Genomic DNA, 15,702 nt, shown 5'->3' on the forward strand with positions numbered 1-15,702 from the left:
GATTAGATTTACTTGGTTGGGACCTGGGGGCAGAACCAGGAGCAATTGATGGACTTTGCCAAGAAGAAAATTTATGTTATTGCAATGTGAAGGAACAATTCCTAATGAAGAGAATTGTGTCAAAGTGATGCAAGCTGTTTGGGAAGGTTGGCTGGTTTTCTCTTACTGGAGGTCTTCACAAAGAGGCTGGATAACTACTTGTGGGGCATGTTCTGGTGGGAATTTCTTTCATGTATGTTAGTTCCCGAGGTTCCTGCCAAATCTCAAATTCTGTGATTAAAATAGGAATAGGCAATTTCACCGACATTCTGTCTATGCAAATGCTATATGCTTTAAAAACAAAACAAACACTACCACCAAACTTATTTAACTTTGTGGGCTCAACAAACCATAATCTTCCAATGTGAGTGTCCATTTGCAAAGTCCCAGCTCCAAGCGGGGACCACAAAGCCTTGTAGAAATCTACCTCTTCTCTTTCAGCAACACAATAGAGGAGCACCATGGTCAGCGCCTCCGGCACTGGGATGGAGTTAGTAAGATCCAAGTTTATATTCCACCTCAGACTCTTAGCAGTGACTCTGGGCAAGTCACTTTACCCTTCTAAAGATCAATTTCTTCATCTGTAAAAAGTGCCTAACAGACCTCTCAGGTTTGTTGTGTGTGGAAAACATGAGATAATACATGTGAAGTGCTTTGGAAACCTTAAAATACACGTGGGTTATTATTAGGTTAAGTGACTTGCCCCTTGTCATGCAGGTAGGAAATAAATAAAAATGATGATTATCACTGCTATCTCATTCTTCTCGTGTTCTCTTCCAAGGACGAGTCCCCAGCTCCAACTTCTCTTCTCTTCCTCCCTCTCTCCATCCCTCCCTCCAACTTCTCTTCATCCATACACAATGAACACTCCTGCAACTCCTTAGTCAACTAAATCTTTATTTAGAATCTTTGGAAGTCATAAAACATTGGATCCAATCATATACATACACATTCAGCAGCTGCATTTCACGGCTTGATTCCCATGACCCTCCTCTCCCAAATTGTTATTATTCTTTAAACAAAAGCCCAAATGGTTTGGCTAAAACCCAAAGTGTAGCTTCCTTCCAGAACTGGTCCTTCCCAGGTGAGAAGGACATTCTCTCACTTTCCTGAACACCATTACTAGCTTAGTGGAAAGTTGCAATGTAATTTTGTTTTGGCAGGTACATATTAACCTAGAGAGAAAGTGCAAGTTACAAGGAGCAGAAGCCCTCCCCATCCTGGGCAGTAACAACGGCAAAGGGTCTCCATTCCTTCTTCTCTCCTTTTACAGGCATAGACATAAAAGAAGGGGGATGTGGGTGGAAAGGAATCGAACCCAAGACCCTGCAGCATCCCAAAGGGACCCCTGGCAGTCATCCATCCTGGCCAGAAGGACAACTGCTGAGGCCACATGTTCCAGTGTGATTTCTTCAAGGTGCATATTTAAGTTTCAGGCCTGCTAAGGCCTGGAGGGTCTCTTGCAAACACACATAGACACTGGAGGTTCCTGAATCTGCTGTTTCTCATGCACTGAGCAGTCAAGCTCCTACGAACACTGTGCAGCCCCAAATCCATCAGAAGTTTGAAAAGCAATCAACGCCAGACACCAAAGACATTTCGGACATAAAATTCAGGCACTCTATGCTTTGGAATAGCCATGTAATATTCCAACATGTTAATGCACTTTGTGATTACATATATTCAAAGAGGATTTTCCATTAAAATCTACCCTTATTAAATAATATTTTAAATTAGAGCCCATAAAATTTGCTTTTTATGACTTTCTGACCATTTATAAAACCGTGTTATGGTTAAATAACGCTAATCACTGACCTTGGTACTTATTCTTCCTAATCCACTTATTATAGAGCTTGACAGTCAGCCAAGAGTATGTGCAAGACAAGCAGCCTCCCACCTCCCCCCACCCTTTTGAAAATAATGTGCAGGACCAGTTTGGAAGATTTTCCTGTTTTTCTTTCTTCCTTTTTTTTGAATTTGCATTCCATAGCTTGCTACTCTCTTGCAACGGAGCGGCCCCTCTGGATCTAGGAAGACATGAACAGAGAATAACTGTCCTTCCCCTCCACCCCTAGTTTATTTGTTAAATGGATTGGTGGCATCATGCGTCCTTTGATCATGGTTCCCACAATCTGCTCAGACAGAATGACTGATGTGGAAAGAACAGAAAGAGGAAGAATTCTGGCCCTGTCCTCCCTATAAAGGGAAGGCAACTGGTCCCAGCAGCTGACATGCTACAGACCTGTTAAAACTCACAAAGCTGGCCAGGAGCTGGGGGCTGGGAAGCCTCACTTTCAGGATGGGTTGGTGGGAACATACTGGCATAGGAATGGCAGTTGAGATGAGCTCCGGGGGACCTGTGGAAACCCCAATATAATTTTGCCTTGCTGACATTCAGAACATGAATCTTAACAGCACCCGTTGAACAAAACAACACATTTGGGAAAATGCTCTTTTCCTGAAGGTGCATTTCAGAAGGGGTCTTCACACAGCTCCGAAAACAACTGGGCAACAGTTTTCAGGAGACTTCATATTTTCATCTTGAAGCCTGCAAATTGTCTCATTAGAACCATCAAAAACTAACTCACAGAGACCAAATTGGAAGCATGTTTCAATGGTAAAGACTTAATGAGAAGAGTGCAGATAAAGTCCCGTAGGAGAATTTGCTATTTTATCAGTTAGAATGCTGGTAATTGAATTATATCACTAATGTTTTCTGGCCTCCTTGGAAAAATGATTAGCATTAGTAAATCAGGATGGAGATGACAAGTCACTCAGTATTTATTTTTGCTTATCAGCTGACTTCTGATGATGCCATTCATCCTGGGGGTGATGCTGTGTTTGTTAATTCCAGGTGCAGCTGCTAGCAGAGGGATCAAGGATGAGATGTTGACCATCCAGTGCTGAAGGTAGGAAGGCCAAGGTTTATTTCAATTGAAGACGTTCACCACATCATGAGGGGAGAAAGAGGAGCAGAAAGGGAGAGGGAAGGAGGAAGAGAGGGAGAGAGAGATAAAGGGAGGAAGGGAGAGGGAGAGAGGGAGAAGAGGGGGGGAGAGAGAGACAGAGACAAAGAGAGAGAGAGGGAGAGAGGCAGGGAGAGAGAGACAGAGAGACAGAGAGGAGAGAGAGACAGAGAGACAGAGAGACAGAGAGAGAGAGAGAGAGAGAGAGAGAGAGAGAGAGAGAGAGAGAGAGAGATGATGATGATGGTCAGAGATTTTTTCCTACAGGTAGATGAAACCACAAGTCTCTTCGGAGCATAGAGGAGATGGTGTGAATCCAGCTGAGGACTGATGCTAATTGATGCTTGGTTTTCATCCCAGTCAGGACTTGCCTTACAGTGACCTCTGGCCACAGCAGCAGCTCTGCCTTGATGAGGCGAGGCTCAGGACAGCACTGTGAGTGTTACAGTTCCCCTCTGACGCTTTAGAATGGCCACAGCTTGCTCGTGAGTTACGCCTTCCAGAGCTTCGCCATTGACAGCCAAAATCTGGTCACCGCGCTTCAGTCTGCCATCATCTGCCGCTGCTCCCTACAAACACCAGGGCACCATCACCAATCTGGCCAGTTAAAGGATTTCACGCCTAAATCCTTTGGAGCCCCTAAGTCTAGCTGGGCTCCATGTGAAAGAATCATTTCAAAGGTCACCTAAGAAATTCTTTCTATATCACCTTCTTCCCTTTGGAAGAATATACATTGTGGTCATACAATCATAAGACGGTTAGAGCTGTCACGTGGAGATAATAATAGGGTTTGGGGAGGACGTAATGAGATTCTTTAAAAAATCTAGCAGAGGATCCTGAAGAGACCTCAGAGGTCATCCACTCTAGTCCTCTCATTTTACAGTAGAGGAAACTGAGGCAGAAAGGGATTAAAGGGATTTGTCCAGGTCACACAGCTAGTAAGTATCTGAGACAGGATTAGAAGGTAGGTCTTCCTGATTCCAAGTCAAGTGCTCTAAGATACAGGGATTAATGATGAATGGAAATTAGAATTGCTGCAATAATTATCCTACCATTTTCCATGGAATCTAGCCACCAGTACCTCACGTTCATGGATTTAATGCTAAAGGAGAATTTAGAGGAAACTGAGGCTTGGAGAAGTTCAATTACTTATCCAGGATCATAGATTAAATGTCTGAGGAGGGATTTAAACCCAGCTCTTTCTGACTTCAAGCTCAAACCCTACCCACCATCCTTTGTTGCTCTCAGAGAAAAGCAAGCACTGTGTGGCCAGAACTAGACCTGGACTGGCTTGTCATTGTTCGACTCTGGGTGAGTCAATCCAACAAGCATTTATTAAGCATTTACTAAATACCGGTCAGTGCACTAAGTGCTGGGAATACAAATAGATGTGAAACTAGAGAGGGCTAATCCCTGCCCTCAAGGAGCTTCCATTCTAACAGGGGAAGGTGATGCAGAAAAGGGGGACATGGGAAAAAAAGGAGAAAGAAATTCACAGTCTGGAGGGAGGCCCTGAGAAGAGGGAAGGCATGACCATGACTGGCCTGGCCCTTCCTTCAAATAGAGGTTCTAGGAGAAACAGACCACTCAGAGGACCAGGCTCTTGGGGCACAGTACTCTCCCAGTGTGAGAAAGGTGCTGGGGTATCGTCGAGACCAAAATCTGGAGCGTGAGGAGCAAAGCCCAGAGAGGAATGAAAACGGTCCCTTCTCAGTAGAATAAGGCGACTGGAGCAGCTGATCTGAGGTCCTCCTTTCCCTCAGTTTTCTGTGGATAAGGCAGTTCTATGAGATCTGGGTCAAAGCAGGGGTTGGGCTGCATGTGAGGGCCATCCAGGATAGGGCCTGTGAACATGTTTTTAATAACTGAATTTGACTACACTTGGTTTCCTCTGTAGCCCAATGTGTTTTATTTTATGCATGGACAAGCCCTATTCTGAGAAGGGTCTCTAGGACCCATCAGACTACTAGAAGGGACCGCGTCCCCAGGAGCGAAGAGCCCTCAGTTCATGGGGTTCTGTTGAGGCAAGTCCTTTATAGCCTTCTGGAGCTATAAAGAAGTATAGCATTATCACTGTCTGCAAAAGGAGGATTGTGAGGACCAGGGAGAGACGCGCTCACTCCTGGGCATCACAGTCTAGGGAGGACGTCGGCTGGCTGGAGAATGTCCAGAGCCAACAGCGGGGATGGTCAAGGGCCTGGGGTGTATAATGTATGAAGACTGGGTGAAGAAAGTCTGAGGAAGGAACGTAACAGCTGCCTCTGTCACTACTAAAGAGGGATCGGATTAGCTTGACTCCAGGGGGCAGAAGTAGGAACAGTGGATAGAAATCATAATGATAGGGGGGCAGCTAGGTGGCACAGTGGAGAGAGCACTGGCCCTGGAGTGAAGAGGACCTGAGTTCAGATTAGCCTCAGACACTTGACACTTACTAGCTTGTGACCCTGGGCAAGTCACTTAACCCCACTGCCTCACAAAAAATAAAAAAGAAAGAAATCAGGGATTATAACTCTCAAGCTGGAAAGGTTGTCTAACCCAAATTCCCACCCCCATTTTACAGATGAGGGAACTGAGGCCCAGGAAAATGAAGAGACTTGTCTCAGGTCACACAGGTGTTAGAAGCAGTTCTGTGATTTGGGATCAGGGTTGTCTGTCCCAAAGTGAACTGGGCTGCCCCCCCCCCCCCCCCCGCCCCCTGGCTTGGAGCCAAGGTTGGGTGGCCCTTGTTGGGGGTATTGAGGGGGTCTTTGGGGAGCTGTCAGTTGGACTAGATGGCCAACTGAGAGTCCCTTCCACTTCTGACCAATCTCACTGATGGTGAGCTTTCTCCATATGTGGTGGTACAGTGAAAAGAACATCAGCTATGGAGATTAGGACTTGGGTTCAAATCCTGCCTCTGATGCTTATTACCCATGTGACCTTAGGCAAGACACTTTCCCAGGCCTCAGTTCCCTTAACTGTACAATGAGGAGTTTGCACTAGATGGCTTCTATCTCTAAATCTGTGATCCATGATTAGGATAAATACCTTGCTCTAAGGTAAAACACAATAACAATATTAATTGCCATCTTACCAAGGCTTCTTTGACTTTCAAAAACCCACACATGACATAAGAACAAAGAAAAGTACCTTTGGAAATATGGTCTTGACATAGATTGGCAGGTCACCATGGGGACTCCCATACCCCCCCACGATACTGAAGCCCAGCCCATCAGAGCCCTTCTCCAAAGCGATCATCTTGGGCTGAGGAGCTCTGGAAGCACAGGAAAGGAATGAAGGAAAACGGTTTTAATTAATTTAATTAAAAAAGATTTACTTTGTTCAAAGCATGCACACCATGAAAAGGAAGACGGGATATTGAGAGGACTCTTGATTTAATGGAAGGGATGCAGACCAGAGAGAGCCTTTTACATGAGTGCTCAGAGCCTGGCGGGGGGTCCTCTGAACCTACATGCACATGTTTCTTATCTGTCACTGGCCTAAGGCCATAGGTTACATGCACCCTGAGGTTTTCCCTTTTCCTAGTCACAAGATACTCAGCATGGATTAAACCCACCAGGTAGAAGTAGGGTGAGGTTCTTTCAAGGTCCCCCATGCAGGTCAATTTTCCAACTCCAGAAGGTAAACTGAGTCATGAGGGTAAAAGTACCCATTTAAGGTACCCTATTGTGGAGCTGCTAAGCTCTGGCTTGCTGTTTGCTCAGCAGGCAGGAGCAAAAATATGAAATGATCATACTTTGCTTGGAGTCCAAGTTTTGGATTTTTATTACATTAAAAATTTTTTTATTATTTTTTAATTTAAAAAATTATTCTATTGTTTTGCATGATTTTACATGTATAACCCGTATCAGATTGTTTATTACCTCAGGGAGAGGGGAAGGGAGGGAGGGAAGGACAGAATTTGAAACTCAAAATAAAAAAAAGTCCCAATAACAAATGTTAAAAATTGTTCTTACGTGTAATTGGGAAAAAATAAAATAGTATTAAAATGAGTTTATTCTTATTTATAAAATGTTTTATTTTTATTTTGAATATAACAGATGCTAAATAAAATTGGGATTCCATATACACAGAGAAAAGAAAACAAGAATTGAGTAGAAATGGCAGATCTCTATCATGCACAATTTGCTTTGCTTTTTTTTTCTTTTTTAAAGCAATCGAGGTTAAGTAACTTGCTCAAGGTTACGTGGCCAGGTGTTTCTGGGTGGGTGCTAAGTGTCTGAGCCTGGGATTCGATCTCCAGGTCATCCCGACACTGGAGCCGGTGCTCTTACTCGCTGTGCTACCTGGCTGCCCTTTGCTTTGCTTTTTAAGTAACCTCTTAGCGGGTGTGATCTGAGCCGTTGTATTATATTAGAGGCAAGTACAGGGTGCACAGATTGCTGGGCCTGGAGTCAGGGAGGCCTGAGTTCAAATTCAGTCTCAGACATTTACTAGCTATATGACTCTAGGCAAGTCACTTACCTTGAATCTATTTCCTCATCTATAAAATGGGGATAATAGCAGCCCCCACTTCACAGGGTTGTTGTGAGAAACAAAAAGATCCTATTTCTAAAGTGTTCTGCAAACCTTAAAGCAATACATAACTGCTAGCTCTGTGATTATGATCGTTATAAAGTGAAGTGCCAAAGGCTAGTAAGCCACAGAGGCAGGATGTGAATGGAGGTCCTCTAACTCCATTCTACATGCTCTTTCTTTGGATCATGAGGAATTAAGCTTACGGCACTACTATTATTCCTAGTCACGGTGCTGCTAATAATGAAAAGGGTGTAAAAAAGGACTGACTGGATAGATTTGTCTTATTGAGACTTCATGGCTTCAATGTTAGACTCAAGTCAGCTGGAAAATGAGAAGACCATGGGTCATTGAAGGAAAAGGGGACTGTTCCTTCCATTAATAATGGCCAACATTTATAGAGAGCCTCATGGTTTACAAAGTGCCTCATGTAGGTTCCTCTTTTGATAACTTCTCACTCATCTTGCCAGGCCAGTGGTGGGGATCATAGGATCAGAGACATAGAGTTGGAAGGGACCTCGGTGGCCAGCAGATGAGGACATCGAGGCTCAGAAAGGTTAAGTGGTTTTTCCCAGAGTCACACAGCTAGTCTGCATAAGGAATAAGCTTTTGACCCAGATTTTTTGGAAATAAGTTCAGTGCTTTATCTATGGCATCATTCATGTACCTATATATTCTAGAGACTGGAAAAGGTGTGTACTGAATGTAACCCTGAACTCTGCCTGCGTAGATAATCGCTCTGTGTCAGTCTCGATCACTTACTCTGGGTCTTCTGGATGGTGGTCACTGGTAGGGGAGCCAAGGTGGTAGCTGGCAGACATGCTTTCCAGCTGAGTTGCAATGGCACTGATATTAGTATCAGCTACTACCTACAGGGAAAAAGTTAAAAGGATGTGAGTAGAGCCTCAAGCCTGAGCTTCACTAGAGGACTAAGAGCAAAAATCATGGAGCAGTGATGCTCCCCTTGTGTTCTCCACTGTCTGCCTTTACAGCTTCAAGCTTCTATGGTTTTGTTGGCTTGGGAAACCTCTCTGCAGCCCCTCCATTTCCTATGACAGGGTCTGCATGAATCACTATATCTGGAGTTTCAGAGAAATGCAAGCTCAATGCCACATCGGGGTGATAGGGCAGTCAAGAACACTACCATGATCTCTGGGGACATTAATAGAAGCACAGCTCCCAGGACCGTGGGAGTGTTGGACCCTCAGTGGGCTGACCTGGTCAGACTCCATTTGTATAACTGAGTCCAGTTCCTGGAGCCATAGTTTAAGAAAGGCATTGATCAGCTAAAGGGTATCCAGAGGATAATGGTAAGGAGCTTCTCTGAACTTGGCTAGGCTGGACTTCAGAGAACAATCTCTCAACAAGCCCATTCATTCCAGTTTGGTAGAACACTGTGCAACTCCCATTCAATCACTCCTAGTTCTGCCCTTTGAGACCAAGCCATTCAGGTCCTTGAAGACAGTTGTCATGCCCTCACAGGCTAAATATCCAAGTTCCTTCAGGTCTGTGCCCTTCCCCTGGCTGGCCCCCACCCTTGGAATGCTCTCCCTTCTCACCTCTCCTTCTTGGATTTCTACTTCCTTTCAGACTCAGTTCCAATGCCACTTTCTCCAGGAGGCTTCTTCCTGGTTCCCCTCACCCTAAGCTGCTCATGCCTTCCCCTCTAAGGTTCTCTCCATGTATTCTGGACACATTTTGCATGTTCTTGTTTTCTTCCCCATTAGAATGTAAGCTCTTTGAGTTCCATTTCCCTTTGGTCCAAGGTTGGCTAACACAGTGGAGTCTCCACAGTTGATGCTTAATAAATATCTTTTTTATTGGTTGCTTGACTGACTCCTCTATGGCAAGGTCTCTAGTCCTTTTAGGATGCCCTCTACCCTTCTCATGCCCACCCAAGTTTTTCCATAACCTTACTAAAATTCAGCACCTAGAACACAATCGGACAAACAAAATCCCTTCAAGGAAAAAGCATTTAAGTAAATCTCATCTGGAAATATTCTATAGCTGGACAAACTAGACTGAATCCCAAACAAAAGACTTTTGAAATCTTAGCTTTAAAAAATAACTATTTTGGTATGAGCCATAACGATCCATTCCTTTAACATTAAAGTTACAAAATACTGAGTTTGGCTCTTTCTTAGTCTATAAAACTATTGTGCTGCTTCTGATGAAGTGTGGCAATTACAATTGGACTTTGTGGGGTGCCTCGTTGGAATCGGCTGCTGCCCCTCAGTTCCTGCATGGCTCCATCTTGCAGAAATTTGAAATGTTGAAATAAAAGAAGATGTAATTAACAGCAGAAATGACTTTTACTTCCCAGTACATTTCCCCCTCTGACAATACCCTGGGGCTACTGAGGCTGATAAATAATTGTCTGCTTTGCTTGATCACGTCTCTCTACTGGGAAGTGAAAGTGTGGGCAACTATTCAGGCTACAGAAAATGAACATTACGCTTCCTCCCTTCTTTTCAAGGCAGAGGAAATTAATACATGGGGCAGCTCAGTCACAGTGTCTGGGCGTAAGGAAAGAACTCATTTCCCATTCCCAGCCAACCTGGGTTAACAAAAGAACACTGGAAGCCAAAAGCCTTGTTGATTTATCACGCGTAGCGGAGAGTCATTTTTCTCCCCTCGTTAGGCTTTCGTAAAATCGTGCTCACTGCCTGGATGGGTGGCATTAAGGAATTCCTGAATAAAAATACTAATTTCTTGCTTTTCAGCCGGCATAATTCACGGCAGCAGCTTCCCGGCTGGGCCATGTTGGTTCCTGCCAGTGACGCTCAATCTTTTCTGAAGGCCACTTATCTCCTCATTGCAGCTGCCTGGCCCATTTATCACCGTACCTGCAGAATAATACGCCCGTAAGCATTCTTGAGTAGATTAACAACATCAGCATGAGACAGTCCATCCAGAGGTTGCCCGTTAATGCTGACAATCCGGTCTCCAACCTAGAAGGACAAAAGTGGAAAGAAATGACTATCATTAGAGAAAAATTAAATTTGAGGAGAATGCTAGAAATTCTTGGGGAATCGTGTTTTCTGAATGTGGCTTTTGTGTTGCTTCCAGATTCTTCCCCTGAGAATATGTGCTCAAGGAAGGAAGAGGAATTTTTATGATGCCAACGAATTTTTTTTCAGACCCATCAGAGAAATTAGATGGGGGTTAGATTTTATTGTTAAGTCTGTGATGTGGAAAATGACCTGGTAAAGTGCTTTTGTGATCTACCAATGATGCGGCTGCAGACGAACGCCTGCTGATAAGAGCGGCTGGTCAATAAAACCCTAACGTTGAAGCCAAATATTCACAACCTTATTTTTCTAACTAAGTAAAGATTAGGTGGTAATGGGCACAATTTCATGAAAATCTTGATTCTTATGATTGAGGAAAACCTTAGAGGGAGAAGAGCCCTTTTCATTTAAAAATCAATTTTGAGCTGAATGGGGTATAAAAAAAAAAGTTAGAGAAGGTGCTGCAAATGTATGGCCACTTAGGCCTTTCCAGAGGAAACTCTGATAGAGCCAGTCCCCTAATTCCTGCAGGATCCCCAGCAGGGGATGGCTAGGATTTGCTTCCTGTGCCTCACTCCATCCTGGAGCCATTCTGCATTTCGCGGTTAGGACTGTTCATTCTCTGTGCCTTTTTCTTTCCTTACCTTGAGCTTGTGCGTACGTGCTGCCACTCCACTTGCTTGAATCATGGCAATAAAAATGGGAATATCTCCAAGAGGACTGCCCTTTCCCCCTGCTATGCTGATTCCCAGAGCGTCGTTCAGCTCCTGACGGGAGGAGAAAAGAACAGGATCCTTCAAGTTGTGCCAGGACCAAGTGCCAGGTGTGCAGCTTATGGCTGCTACTTCATTAAATATTACATGGGGTGTACACATGTGCAGGTAAATGTCTTTGGTAAAATAAACTAGAAAGCTAAAACATAAATTAAAAGTAACAAAAGTTCACAGTTTCTTATAGAGTATAATTTTTCTTTTCTTCTCTGTTAATGATTAAACTCAAAATTAAAAAAAAAATGATACACAACAAAATAAAGAAGTTTATCTGTAGACAGAGCAGGCAATTTTGTGATTGGCTGATTCATGACCTTAGGATCAAGTACAGCTTCTAAAAACAAAGACCTTGGCTAAGTCTGAGAACCAGCTCAGGTGTTGATGGGCAGGGTCGGCATGAAGGAAAGGCCCCTGGCCAGGGATCCTGAAGACAATTGTTAGCCTCTCATTTACCAGCTGTGCAGCTCTGGGTAAGCCCCTTTCCTTCTCTGAGCCCAGTTTCCTTATTCAGGAGAATATAAGCTTCCTGTGGGCAGGCATTATCCCACTTTTGTATTTGTGTTTCTAGCACTTGGCTCATCAGAGGAATTAATAACTGCTTGTTGATTGAGAGAAGTAGAGTAGGGTGTAGGTAGAGCCTGGGACCCAGAAGAAGCAAGACCTAAGCTCAAATTCTGCCTATTGTGTGACCCCCAGAAAGTCAGGGAACCTCTCTGGGTCTCAGTTTCCCCATTTGTAAAAGGAGGGAGCAGGACTCAGGGACCTTTAAGAAGCCTTTAAGAGCTTTTACTTATTTTTAAAAATTATTTATTCAATATTTTATGCCCTTCCAGCTCTAAGTCTACAGTCCTAGGAATGGAATAAATGAGCTCCATGATCTTTTCCATTCTTCACTCCCTTAAAGAAAGAAATCTACTTATATCACTTGCTAAACTTCAGGAAGCACTCTAGTGAGAGGAGAGGTTGGGAGACAGGTGCCAGGCTTCTGATCAGAGGCCCAAGCTTCCTTCCCTAGCCTTTCTAGACTTCAGGGTCCTTTGCAAAAGGAGAGAGGGATCTGCTGTGGGGCAGGGATCTTAACCTGGGCTTCCTAAAAGTATTAAGACATATATATATATATCAGAGAGAGGAAGAAAGGGAGAAAGATAGAGAGACAGAGGAGGGAGAAAGAGAGAGAGAGGAGAGAGAGAGAGAAGGGAGAGAGAGAGAGGGGCATAATATTGGACTAGAAGATCTCTTCTTATGAGACCCTGTGGAAGCAGGCTTGCAATCTATTCTTAAATAGTTTGTTCTGTAAAGCTCTGCATATATTGTGCTGTTCTGGTATAATGCAAAGCAAACTAAATGAACATATTGGTGCAGAAGATAGAGTGTTAGACCTCCAGTCATAAGGATCTGATTTCAAATCCAACCTCAGACACTCACTAGCTATATGACCTTGGCAAGTCACTTCGACTCTGTCTGCCTCTGTTTCCTTGACTATAAAATAGAGAACAGTAGCACCGACTTCCCTGGGTTGCAAACTCACAGCCTGACCCACCCAACCCTTGGTGCTCCCAGCTTTGCCTTACAAAAGGCCCACATATCAAACTGAGTTTGAAATCATAGTTCATGCTATTTTCAATTTTAAAAATGAGATATTTATTAATTGTGAATTTGGTGCCAGGAAGATATAAGTTTAGAGAAGACATGTTCCCTCCCCCCTAGGAGCTTACCATCCAGTTGGGGGATAAGATGCCAAGGCAGATACCAATACTTGAGAACATCACAGGATAAGCCAAGAGTGGTCCCAAAGCAGAAAGAGTGACTTTGGGAGGTGGTGAAGTTCCACCCACTGAATCCCTTCAGGCAGAAGCTGGCTGACCACTTGTTGGGGGGATTATGGAGGGGATCCTTATTTAGGCACAGGCTGCACTAGATGGCCAACAAGGTCCCTGTCAACTCTGAGATTCAACCAACAAGATTTCTTAGCATTTAAATGCCTACTATGTGCTAAGTGCTAGGAATACAAAGACAAAACTGAAGCTGGCCCCATCCTCAAGGACCTTAAATTCTCTCTATGGGGCAAACACAAATAAAATGAAGTCCGTGGGATAACCCTGGTATTTTGATGCTCATAGTCTGTAAGGGAGGTGCAATGCAAAGAGTCATGTGAGGTCTGAGGAGGAAGAGGCCATTTGTGCTTTGGGTGAAGAGGGACCCAGAAGGGTTTGATAGCCAAGCTGTGAAGATGCTCCCTAGGTCACACATGAGAGGCTTACGATGGCTTTAGAAGATCGGACACAGCCGACTGACTTACCCTTACAATCTCTACCGTCCTTGGGCCCGTGTCAGTCCCTATTAAGTAAAGAAGCACAGAGTTAACCTTCTTAATTGAGAGACAGTTCAATGAAGAGATAACATTAAATGAAAACCACCTGGGACCTTTCAGAAGCAAACCCTTCAGTAGCCACGTTTTTCTCAACAGCCAAATGTTGCTATTGTCCCATCCTTTCAGTTGTATCCAACTCTTTGTGACCCCATTTGGGATTTTCTTGGCAAAGATACTGGATTGGTTTGTCATTTTCTTCTCCAGTTAATTTTACAGATGAGGAAATTGAGGCAAACAGAGGTAAGTGACTTATCCAGGGTCACACAGCTAGTCCGTGTCTGAGTATGGATTTGAACTCAGGAAGATGAATCTTCCTGATTCTAGGCCCAGCACTCTATCCACTTTGCCACCTAACCAACAAGGAGCCATTGATTAAGGGCTGTGTCTGCACTTATCAGGAGGCCAGAGTTTGGCCAGAGATGGCCAGATCCATAATCACTGCACCTGGGCTGCCAGATGCTGATGGAGTGTGTCATGGAAGAGGGGAGAGGGAGAGAACACACCCAGCTGGCCTTGAGCCTGGGCCCTTTTTGTCTATAGGAAAGAACCTGGTGCTTTAGTACAACATGCTTTCTTTTTCTTCTATTTAACAAGATTTCAAGTGTGAACTTCTGACTTCCCTCTGCTGAATGACAATTAATTTCATTTTGTCTGTGTGGATTGTCTATAGTTGGCAAGGCAGAGTTTGGAGGAGAATAGAGGCTCAGTTTTGGAGAAAGGGACACCTGGGATCAAGCCTCACCTGTGACCTATTCTAGTTTTGGGGGAAAACAGCATTCACGGTATCCATTTTATGGGGCTGGAGGAGGGGGCCTGAAGTGTGATCATGTGAAAAAAGGGTTTTGGAACTCCTAAAATGTCAGCTGCTTTTGTATTTCTACTGAACTCTGTCCCTCCCTCCTTCTCTTTCCCTCCTTTCCTCACTCCCTCCCTCCCTTCCCCCTTCTCTCTCTCCCCCCTCCTTCTTCACCTCCCCCTCAAGCATGGACCGCTGACCTGCTTCTAATGACCTACAATTTCTTCATTTTCTCTGTGTGAATTGCTTTAATATATTGGTTTTATTTTACAAGGCCCCTGGGGATGTTTTTTTCTTCTGGTCCAAATGTTTCACTGCTTTAATAAAGTGGAAGAAATATTTCACATTGAAACTCTCTGGCCTTATTTACTGTTGCTAGGCCTGTGAGAACCCAGAGGAATGGGTCTCACCCTCCAAAGGTTTACAGTGACTTGGACAGAAGTGAAGACCTTGCCCAGCGAGGAGCCACCTGAATGTTTCCTGCTTCATCGTGGAGGCTTGGCTCTCCCACGGCAGCCCAGACCGTACCTGAGTTTCTCTGGGAAGAGTCCGAGGGCCTCTTGGTGCTGACCAGGTTTTGCAAGCTCGTGATCACGGGAGCCAGAGAAGGAGGAAAACTGCTCCGGACGCTGTGCTGACTCTTCTACAATGAGAAGGGCAGTCAGATTTAAGTTTGGTCCTCACAGTGACCAGCACGATAAGTGTTGTTGTTAACAGATGTGCAGACGAGGAAACTCAGGCTGAGAGAAATACATCTACTACCTACCTATCTGAGCAGAATCGGCACTCAGGCTTTGCTCGTTCTATGCCCATTACATCACTTAGCTGGCCAAGGCAGTCTGCAGTGAGAGGCTTGGACTTAGACGCTGGAGGCCCTGAGTTTGGCTCTAAGCACTGCCACCCAGTTCGCCAGCCTTGCTGGCCCTCAACCCCCTCCTTGTACAAAGAGGCCTTAGATCGGTGCCCCCACAACGAGCCAGGGAATGTGAGCTGAGCACTCTCTCTGGCACCCAGACTTGTATTCAAATGCTTCTGCTTTTCTTCTCCTACAGTGGGGACGAGAGTGGGACACCATCTGCTGCAAACTTTGGGAGGGAATGGATCACGTGTGCCTGTTTGCGATGGCAAGGGAGATCATGTCTTCATGTGAAGGAGACAGGCAGGGGAAGGGGTCTGAGTGACACGTGATGGGGAGGGGAGAAGGGGGATATCATGGCAAAGGCCGCCAAAACCT

The 15,702-nt window shown here is 44.6% G+C and overlaps 1 protein-coding gene across 1 annotated transcript in view; it reads right to left on the reverse strand.

Moving 5' to 3' along the window:
- Nucleotides 1–916: 916 nt before the first annotated feature.
- The window catches only part of LOC138164910 (inaD-like protein), a 337,451-nt gene continuing 322,665 nt past the window's right edge, over nt 917–15,702 (reverse strand). Inside the window, exons 39-45 of the mRNA XM_069092869.1 lie at nt 14,997–15,111; nt 13,601–13,638; nt 11,176–11,298; nt 10,367–10,471; nt 8,283–8,389; nt 6,135–6,258; nt 917–3,574 (exon numbers count right to left, since the gene is read on the reverse strand). Coding sequence (XP_068948970.1) covers nt 3,428–3,574; nt 6,135–6,258; nt 8,283–8,389; nt 10,367–10,471; nt 11,176–11,298; nt 13,601–13,638; nt 14,997–15,111 — 759 coding nt within the window. The 3' untranslated portion in view covers nt 917–3,427. The remainder of the gene's footprint in view (nt 3,575–6,134; nt 6,259–8,282; nt 8,390–10,366; nt 10,472–11,175; nt 11,299–13,600; nt 13,639–14,996; nt 15,112–15,702) is intronic.

The sequence above is a fragment of the Petaurus breviceps genome, unplaced genomic scaffold, assembly GCF_028583685.1.
Source record: "Petaurus breviceps papuanus isolate PSGF00001 unplaced genomic scaffold, PetGlider_PUasm1.0 207, whole genome shotgun sequence".
NCBI classification, from domain to species: domain Eukaryota; kingdom Metazoa; phylum Chordata; class Mammalia; order Diprotodontia; family Petauridae; genus Petaurus; species Petaurus breviceps.